The 11037-nt window shown below is 31.7% G+C and overlaps 1 protein-coding gene across 1 annotated transcript; it reads left to right on the top strand.

Moving 5' to 3' along the window:
- The first annotated feature begins 9361 nt into the window (after positions 1–9361).
- LOC129298780 (uncharacterized) lies at positions 9362–10190 on the top strand. Its single transcript, XM_054937217.1, has 2 exons — positions 9362–10081; positions 10176–10190. The coding sequence occupies exons 1-2, from the start codon at positions 9362–9364 to the stop codon at positions 10188–10190; spliced, it is 735 nt and encodes a 244-aa protein (XP_054793192.1).
- The last annotated feature ends 847 nt before the right edge of the window (positions 10191–11037 follow it).

Raw genomic sequence — 11037 nt, 5'->3', positions numbered from 1 at the left:
CCCCTTATGGATGGGGGTAATAGAGAAGGAACATTGGGAAACTAGATCACAAGATATCATTGATTATTTAAGTTAGTATGCAATAGTTAGCATTAAATTTTCTTGGCACTATTTTGTGATGGGTGAATCATTTTTAGTATTTGAATTTAAATTTTTTTAATCAAGTTGTTTGGTATAAAACATGCTAATATGTGCTCATTGTGATAATGTCATTGGATTCTACTCGTGATCAATCCATATAAAGGCTTTATTTGGTATCTTGATCCTCTTGTAGAGCAATAGGGTAACCGGAAACATATCATGATAATGTTCAATAAATAAATTAATTAATTTTTTCTTTATGTATGTAAATTATTATTTCTATATGGTCTTTGATGTAAAGTTTTATACTATCATGTAGGGCCGTTCACATGTTTTAAAGCCAAAAACTTTGTCTCCCAAATGTAATAATACTCAAAATTATGAGGAAGCATCTGAATGGACAATAATTAAGGTATATATTTATCCTAAATTTATTTCATCAAATTTAGCTAATTATATTTTAACATTACTATAAAAATGATTATATACAATGACATTTATTCAACGGTTATTATTAAAAACATTTTATATTAGGAGGCAGGAAAGTTAAAAATACATATTAAATGATTATTTAAAAAAATATTTAATATTGTACAATAATACTCAACGGATCAATAAATTAACCGTTGAGTATATTGATAAATTAGACTTTACCACTTATTCAACGGTTAATATTTAAAAATTGTTGAGTATTTCATTTAAATACTAAATAGTTACTCAAATCAAACTGTTGAATATATATATATTATTTGAGTAAATTAATTTTTATTTTTTAATATATTAATACTCAATAGTACTCTAGGTTTAAACGTTGCATATATATATGACTTGAATAATTAATTTTTTTATTAATTTTTTTGAAATAATTACGCAACGGTTATTGTTAAATAATGGTTGAGTATTTAGATTAATACTCAATGATTATTTAACAATAACCGTTGGGTATTAAAATTCAGGCTTATATTCAATAGTTACTGTAGAGTAATAGTAATCATTAAATATAAAATTTTAAACCTTTTTTGCAATGCCAAGACTACAGAGAACAAGAGCTGAAAAGCAACACCAGACCAAAGAACACAAGCTGACTGAGAGATGATGCGAGAGAGTGAGCCATTCTTCCAACGCGAGAGCTGAGCGAGAGATGAGAGAGTGCAATTTCTTTCAGGTTCTCTGTCATGCGTCCATTTCCCTGTTTGTCTTCTCTGTGGTTGCTCTGTTCTCATTGTGCAAGTGTGCGTTGTTGGTGTGTGTAAGGATCAGGTCATCAGAATTGGTAGGGCTGTTCGTGAGCTCTTTTTTGCTTAGTCTAGTACTGTGATTCCATTTTCTTCCGTTTGTATTCACCTTTTTTGCTTGCTCTTTTCTGCTTGATTTTATTTTTGCTTGCTCTTTTTTGTAGCTCGTGATCTTCATCGATCACAGACTGTGGCAGAGAGAGTCAAAGAGAAATACCCACAAGCCATCGACGGCCGTTAGCCATTTCCTCCCTTTTCCTTTTCCTTTGAGACCCATTTTCAGCCAAATAGGTTTTGTTTGCTGCCATTTTCAAAGAATTATGGTATAAGAATGATTTGAAAGAATGTGCTCATGATCTGTTAAAATACTTCTTCGATCTTTTTGCATTCTAGACTAAATAGGTGCGCTATTAGAAGATATAATTATCACATAAAAATTGAATTTTTTTTGTTAGGAAATTTTCTTTTTCATGATTCTCATCAATTATTAATTTTGAGTGTGGATATATATTAGCTAAAGATCCCATATTCCATGCTCACTAAGCTATATTTTAATGGTGAAATTGTAGTATTTTGAAAACATTTGGTTTTCATCACTGTTGTTCATTTGATGTGCTGTGATTAACATTAGAATGTTTGATTCAGCAAAAGCTTTGGCTTTTGAAAATGTTCCAACTCTAGATGAGCTGAGTTTGTTCAACAATTTTTTAAATCTCTCTTAGATTGCAGCCTTGCCTTTATCTTACTATGCTGTGTTATAGTACTAGATCTTGTTTAGTTCATTGTAATGTATGTAGCTGCAAAAATAAATTGCAAATTAAGGAAGCAATCTTCAGAATGTACTGATTAGGAATGGGATGTTTGATAACTCGCACTTCAGCTTTCTTTGACATGAGGAAAAAAGGTTCTATTTACTCTCTCATAAAACTTAATTTCCAGAGGCAGGTTAGGATCTGGATGAAATATAGATAACTTAGACAAGACTGATGAAACCTTAAGCCCTGTGCTTCAAGTTTCCTTTTATTGTTGTTGCTGTTGTTTAATGATTTGATAGGTTATCAATGAACCTGGTGTTATAAGTTGAATGATAGTCTTCATTTATTTAATTGCTGACCTAATTTATAAAGCCATTAATCTTATGTAACTTTTTGGTCCACCTTTCTCCAAAGTTCTGGTAAATTATATTATTTTCTTCTTTAGGTTTCATCTGGGATGAGCCCAGCATTCAATCGTCATGAAGCTCTCGTCTTAAAGATATTTAGTAGCTTAGAGATATTGGTTCTTACTCTCACCTTCAGCCACCCTTGAAGCTCTCATCCTCTCTTATTGATCTTTTAGGCCTTGCTTCCTCTTGACTTTCACTATTGCTCTGTGTTTTTGAGGTATTTCTCTATCTCATTGTGTAGAGAAAGTTGTTGAGGTTGATAATGTTGATTTTGAAGTTAAAATTTAGATTAAACTATTAGGACTGGATTGTTTTGAGTTTGTGATAATTTGATGGGCTGTATTAAGATTTATTTGTAATATTATTAGTGTGTTTCTAAGTGTTTGATTAGCTTGTGAATATTTAAATTTGGTTTAATATATGGTAGGGCAACCTTGAATAAAATTTAGTAAACATGTTTTTAAGAGAAAGTTTTTTTTTTAAAAAAAATGTGGTTAGCTTGTGATTATTCATATTCAGTTCAATATATGCTAAATTGTGATTATTTAGTTTATTAAGATAAACTAATTTTTTATTAACGATAAGATATATATATATCTTAACTTAGTAAACATGTTTGTTGTCACTTTTACCCAATCATGGAAACTAAGTTAATCATGGAAAAAATCATGCATAATTGCAAGCAACCTTTGTTCTTAAATATTGTTTTTATTTAATTTCTAGTTGTTAGTTTCCTTTTTTTTCTTCCTATCGAGCCTCGAACTGAACTTGTTTCTTGTTTCTTTATAGATTATGGGTGTTTCTTTATAGCTAGTTCAAATTGTATATAGCTTGTGTAGTAACGCATAACGTAAATTTCATGTATAAGATAATATTATATTGTTGGTTGTTGAAATTTTGTTCTGGGTGTGCTGGATATTGTATTTAAATGTTTAATACAGGGGGTAGCTTAGAAATATAGAGGTGGAAAGAAAAAAATTACCAATATATTCAATGGTTATTAACATAACTGTTGAATAAATGATCAATATTGAACGGTTTAATGCCAACAACTGTTGAATATTTTCTATCTTCTCTCCCCAATTTCGCACCTGAAACATCACATATTTAATGATTTTAATTCAATAACTGTTGAATATGTATGATATATTCAACGGTTGTTTCATACAATTATATATATCATTAATATCCAACAGTTATTACATAAAACCGTTGAATGTCTTACCTGACAAGCATATATGCAACAATTTTTTTAACAAAATTATTGAATAAATGATGAATATTCAATAATTTTTAATCGTTGAATAAAGGCTCAGATAATATTCAGCACCTGCTTACTCAACAGTTTATAACCGTTGAATATTTAGTAAAATAACTGTTGAATATTGCCTTTTTTGTAATAGTGTAACTATTTTTTTTTGTTTGATCAAAAGAGTCCACAACAATGTAACAAGACAATTGATTGTGGCTACAACATCATGAGGTACATGAAAGACACAATCATCATCACTACAAAAAAAAAAGTTCTTTGGTAGTAGTTTCATAATAGCAATTTGAATGAACTGCTACCACGCATGATGATTGTAGCAGCTTTAATTCAAATTGATACCACATTGTAAAGATTTGATTGCCCTTTTGGAAGGAGATATAGTGGCAGTTATCATAGTGATTTACTAAATAAAAATCACTACTAATATCACAGCGGTTTACCTAAATTGCTATTATAGAAGGCACCAAAATTTTGTAGCAGTTTGGATGGCAAAACCACCATGATATTAGTAATGGTTGTAAATCTATATCCAAACCACTACAAATTTGCTAGGCTTTACGTGCAATTTCCTAATTCATAGTGATCTACAAATTGCTACCATACTCAAGTTGGAAATTGTGCTCTAGGACCAATCATTGTATTATGAACATTATTATTTAATAAATTTCTATTTTATTATCATATTAATTGCATGTTTACTATGATAACTGTATCATTAGATAAACTATATTGATTGTTCTAAATGTCCCCGATCGGTCATATATAAGGAATCATAGATGAAACAAGATTAGTATAACTTTGATTAGATTATAGAGATATAAATTAAAATTGTAGGTACTTGGAAGGGTACAAGGTGCTAAACTAACTGGCTATGAGAAAGCTACATGATATAAGTCATAAGTTTATCTCATATGTAACCATGTCACAAAGTCTTTTGACTTGAGATCAACATGGATTCCTACATGATGATTGCTAAACTTTTACCTAGTCAAAAATCACCTTTAACTGAATGATCATAAAGGTTATGATTGAGTTTAGTGATATTCATATAAAGGAATATGAATAATCAAGATGAAATTTATGCCCCATGTTAATTGACATATATTACTGAACCTTCAATGAGTAAAATTGAGAAAATGTATGGTCATACTATAATGGAAAGGGTATTTCCATTGTTATAGTCAATCTACTCTGAGATCGAGAAAGTAATGGTTAGGTAAAGGAGAATGATAATTTCATGTCTCACACTTGACCAAAATATCATGTGACAAAAGAAATATGATACAATTATATGATAGTTACATCAAATCATTGATCTTTATATAAATTGGATAGTCACAATATCTTGCTAGAGGCCATTTATGACTTATAGGCTAGTAGCGTTATTAGCCTACTGCCAACTTCATATGGACCTACAAGATCACACACAAGAACAGTCCAACTCAAGCTATAATATCTAAGTTTATTAAATTAAAAATGTGTTTAGATTCAATGAATATAATGCTTTATCTAGAGTGATCGAATTTTATGTGTGTGTGTTTGAATATTTATTTGATATATATATATATATATTCAAAATATATATATATATATATATACAACTATATATATATTATATTATATTATATTATATTATATTATATTATATTGTGTTAGTTTTAAATTTAGTTTTATAAGATAGATTAAATTTAATAACTAACATGATATAAGACAAAATCATATTAGTTCTATAATTTAAATTTATAAGATAAATTCAAACAAGATATGATATCATAAATTTAATTTATAACATAAATTAAGTTTTATTTTCACTGGCTCAAGATATGATTTTTGAAATAATTGTGATTATTTTCAAAAATTTGAAAGGAAGTTAAAACCTTAATTTATATATATTATAGAAAGGGGACATGCTTTATAAGATTTTAAGAGTCTCTTGACCAAAAAAAAAATTTGAGAGCCTAGAAAACACCCTAGAAAAAGAAGGAGCATCTGACTAAGGCTAGGAGTTAAGATTTTTTAAGGCTTCTGCATGTACTGACATTAAATATTGGGAGTGCTAGCACGTTGTTCATATGGATACTAGTAGAGGGAACTGATCTCGTTGTCAACTATTGAGATCTAAACACTTGAAGGAAGCTCGAAAGTATGACGTCTAAAAGGTATTTTTTCTGCTACCTTAACTTGAATGAATTCAATCAGTTCGTGATCATAATTGAAATTTATTTTTCAATCATCTGCTGTGCGTCCCAATCCAACAACTCGTGCCAAAAAATAGGGGGTGATTTTATTTCGGTTGGGTGGTAACAATTTCATGAACCACTACACTGTTTGTAGAGTTTTGACCATAGGGGTAGTGCTTTGTATAACTGTTATGATTTAGCCCGTTACACTTCCTATTGTAGCAGTTCGAGAAATTGCTACTAAATCTCGCTTAGCTATTTGAACTATTACTATAGTACCCCTAGAACCACTACAAAATACTGTCTTTTTTGTAGTGCATGCACCAAATGACAATATATTCCACCTAACCAGGTATGTCTTCTATCTCTATTATATTAATTTTAATAATTTATATTATATTACACATATCATATACTTAAGCTTGATTTTTGTTATTATATTTGGCTTAACAGTACTTCAAGGATGTATTTATAGATGAATATAATGCAACTAACATTGAAGAAGTCCTCGAAGAGTTGTCACATGTTTTATTCAAGCAATGGGTAAAATATTCATGACCAATAACATGAATGATCACAACCATTAGCTTATTCAATTTTGATTATTTATATAAGTTATTTATACTTTGGCCAATTTTAGTTTTACTTGGAAATTTTTTTCTTGTAATTATTTTAGTGTATAGGCATTTTTTTGACAATTTTGAAGTATTTTTAGATATATTTAAGAAGTTATTATAGGTTTAAATAATTTTGGTTTCAATTGCATAAAAATTTTAGTTGAAATTGGAATTCTGTTGCTAAATTGTATTTATGGAAATGTCTATATTTTTTTTTCTAGGGGCTACTCAAAATGCAACCCTCCATTTTTTTTTAAATAAAAGCACCAAACTATAAAGCTATTAATTCAAAATAATCACTAAATAGTTTATTGAGCAAACATAGCTAGAAAATTGACCAAAACTGGGCACACCTATATAATAGTTATTTCAAATTAACCATTATATATTTAGTATCTATATAATGGTTATTTTCATAAAGCTATTATATAGTTGATTGAAATGTTCATTGAAACAAAATTTGGAAACATCTATGAAATATTTTTTTATAAATAAATGTTATATATAGACTACAACTATATAGCGGTTTAAAATTGCTATATAGTTTCCTTTGGACTATATAATACTAGAATATACAACCATGGTATTGAAAACCGGATCGGACCGGTCGGGTCAACCCGGAAACCGGTGACCCGGTCCCTTATCCAGTCTGGGTTTACTCCTAAACCGGTGAGGGGGTGAACCGGTGTAACCCGGTCAACTCAGGGTCAACTCGGTATAACCCGGACAACCCGATGGGTTGACTGGGTTAACCGGGTCATGATTTTTCAGACAAAAGTCCCCAAAACGATGTCGTTTTGGGGGATTTTTTTTTTAATTTTCTTTCGGTCCAAATCCAAAGCCTATGGTATGAAGCCCAGATTTCCAATTGCAGACGCGGACGGATGCCAGACAGCACCAGCTTTCCCTTTCGTGACTTTCGTCTGTGTCTTACCGTCTTTCCTCAGTCCTCTCTCTCGCCCTAATCAACGTCCGACTCTCCGACCCTCCTCTCTCGCCTTTCCCTGTCTCCGACCATCCGTCCTCTCCAGCTCTCTCTCTCTCTATCTCTGCTGTTCGGTCTCTCCTTTAGCTCAGTGTACGACTTCCATCTCTTAGCCTAATCGATCTGAAATCTCAGCCGGTCAGTTCGTGACAGCTCGGTGTATGCAGCTCGCATTTTGCTTCAGGTTAGTCACTGTTGATCGTGCACAACTCTGTTTTTTGTTTCGTGATTCAGCTTAAGTGGTCGACTCTGTTGCTCGTGATTTGTTTCTTGCTTGTTCGGCAGATCATTTTGTATGTGTGAAACTTTCTAGTGTTTTGTGTTTTTCTGGTTTTAAGGTTTCTTTACTGTTGATTTGTGCTTTTATGTTTCTTCGGAAATGAAGCTATATGTATGTATTGGTTTAGTTTCATAATCATCTGTGGCTTTGATAATATAATGTTTGATCTTGGCTTCAGATCTAGGCTTTCTTCTGGTAATGATTTTGTGTTTGATCTTGTTTGACAATATAATGTCAGTTTATGGTTCTGTTTAATATTTCAAGTAAGTATGGAGAGGACTTTGAATCTGACAGCTCAAGCCTATGCTTCATGACTTTGTAGATCGATCATGTCTAAGCCCTTTAAAATTAAATAGGGATTACGGATGATGCTTTCTGATCTTTTCCTGCTCTGTGATCTGTTTATCTTGTTGATGATTTGGGGGTTATATATGTTGGTTGGGAAAATGAGATCTTTGCACGTGAATTGCTATTATATAGATTGTAATCTCAAGGCACATGTTTTATCCTCTGCTCAGGTTCATACTGTGTGTGCATTTTAAAAATGTTGTGATTTTCTATCTTAATTTTGAACTACGGATTGCACTATGTTATAGACAGGGCATATCTAGCTTCTTATTTTTTCCTTCTTTCTTTGTGGCCAAACTTAAAAACTATGCAGTCAACACTGAATATGACTAATCAGCATTTGTGTGGAAAAAATAAAATTAAAGCTTAGTCATTATTTTAGCTTGCAGGTTAAAATATAATTATTGCATTGATCATGGATATTGGAAGTAATCCTACTAGTAGTGATAGAAATGAGAATCCTACCTCCAATTCCAATGATCCCCCTCCTAGTGGTAATGATTCAACATATGAGGCCCCATCTATGCGTGGAAAAACTGATCCTGCTTGGGCACATGTTGCCTTAAGAAAAGAAGGCAAGAAAAATATATATACTTGCCTTTATTGTGCATCAAGCTATGGAGGAGGTAGGATTAACAGAATGAAGCAACATCTTGCTGGTGTAAGTGGTCAAGTAGCTTCTTGTAAAAAAGTTCTTCATGATGTACATCACAGAATGGTAGAGTCTTTGAAAGGTGGGAGAAAAAGGAAGGTTGATGATAGAAAAGAACAAGAACAAGAACAAGTAGACATAGGGGACCTTGAAACTAATGATCCAATTGCTCCTACTCCAATTAAGATAGTCCCTGAGAGAGGTGCCAATAAGAGGCAAGCTTCTAGTGTTTCAGTTGAGATTTATTTTGCCCCTAGGACAACTCCTGGTTCCCAACCTGGCATTAAAAGTGTGTTTGCAACAAAAGAAGCACAGTACAATGCAAAAATGGCTATTGCTGAATGGGCTATCATCAATTGCCTTCCATTTAATGCATTAGATTGCCCTTCATTTCAAAAAGCCATAGATGCTATTGCTTCTATTGGGCCAGGGTTCAAAGCCCTAATGCTTATGAATTTAGAGTCAATTTGTTGACAGATTGGAAAAAAGAATGTCAATTACTTATTGAGAGTCATCGGGCTAAATGGAAAAACACTAGATGTACACTCATGGTTGATGGTTGGACAGATGTGAGGCAGCAAACTTTGATTAATTTCTTAGTCTATTCTACACATGGAATGGTTTTTGTGAAATCTGTTAATGCATCAGATTTGGTAAAAGATGCTAGAACTTTATTCTCGTTGTTCTGTGAAGTGATTGAGTGGGTTGGTCCTAAGAACATTGTTCATGTGGTGACTGATAATGCTACAAATTATGTAGCATGTGGCAAGTTGATTAAGGAAAAATATAAAAATATTTATTGGTCACCTTGTACTGTTCATTGTTTGAACCTTACTTTAAAAGATATAGCAAGCTTGGACAATGTGTCAGCACTTACAACTAAGGCATCAAAGATAACTGTTTTTGTTTATAATCATATGATCTTCTTGTCATGGCTAAGGAAAAGATCGGGTTGGAAAGAAATTGTACGTCCTGGTGCAACAAGATTTGCTACTACATTTATTACGTTGCATAGCATATATATGCATAAGCATGAATTGCAAGCTTTGGTGACTGATAAGCACTTTGTGGATCACAAATTGTCAAAGACTCAAGCTGGAATAATTGTTACTGCCATCATATTAGATAATGGCTTTTGGGGTGATTGCTTAGAAATTGTGAAGGTTGTATCTCCTCTTATAAAGTTGTTGAGAATTGTGGATTCAGATGAGAAGCTTTCTTTGCCTTATGTTTATGAAGGCATGCAAAGGGCAAAAAAAGCAATTAAGGCAACATTCAACAATAAGAAAGATTATTACAAGCCTTACACAAGCATTATTCAAGCTCAATGGGATAAGCACTTTAAGATAATTTTTCATGCAGCGGCATATTTGTTGAATCCTGCATTCTTGTATGATGAGAATTTTGTTCATAAGAGAAGGTTAATGGATGCAATGCTTGATGTGTTTGAGTCAAATGAAAGTGAAGAAATTGATTATATTGTAATGATGAAGCAATTGAGCTTGTATAGTGATCGTAAGGAATCTTTTGACAAAACTTCATGTGAAAGAGCAGCTCAGAAATTAGATCCTTGTAAGTATTCATATTTATTATTTAACATGTCCATGGTAATTCTAGTTATTATATGATTAACATCTAACTAAGTGTCTTTTATTTGCAGATGAATGGTGGTCATTCTATGGAGGTTCTGTTCCAGAATTGCAAACTCTTGCAATGCGTATTCTTAGCCAAACTTCTTCTTCTTCTGGCTGTGAAAGAAATTGGAGTTTGTTTGAACGCATCCATACCAAAAGACGAAATAGATTACAACATCAAAGATTAAATGATTTAGTTTTTACAAATTATAATCTGCGATTGAAGCATAGGTAAAAATTAGAGTTTTAAATGGCAATGCTTTTATAATTTATAATTGAATATGAATTTTATTATTTTTTATCATATTTGATTATTTTATTTTTTTTCAAGGAGTCAATTGAGGAAAAATAAAAGTTATGATCCCACTGATTATGAATCAATTGACAAAATTGACTTTTGGGTGGCTGAAGAAGAGGAAGAGCCAGCTCCTGAGTTTGATTCTCAAGAAGTTGCAAATCTTGAAAGTGTCATTCACAATGAAACCATAGCTACTCCATTAATCCTTGAGAGGGATTATGAAGGTTTATTAAATTTACTATCATGTTTAATACAAGTATATGAATTTTTGAAATGCCATTCATTAGTATTA

This window comes from Prosopis cineraria, unplaced genomic scaffold, assembly GCF_029017545.1.
Source record: "Prosopis cineraria cultivar Desert tree isolate PC_DT_omini unplaced genomic scaffold, ASM2901754v1 PC911, whole genome shotgun sequence".
Classification (NCBI taxonomy): domain Eukaryota; kingdom Viridiplantae; phylum Streptophyta; class Magnoliopsida; order Fabales; family Fabaceae; genus Prosopis; species Prosopis cineraria.
Note: the sequence above shows the minus strand (reverse complement) of the source record. Positions and strands in the feature narration are given on the sequence as shown.

What these genes read in the sequence shown, in the direction of transcription:
- LOC129298780 (XM_054937217.1), top strand. Translation starts at nt 9,362, where the DNA reads ATGGTTGATGGTTGGACAGATGTGAGGCAGCAAACTTTGATTAATTTC.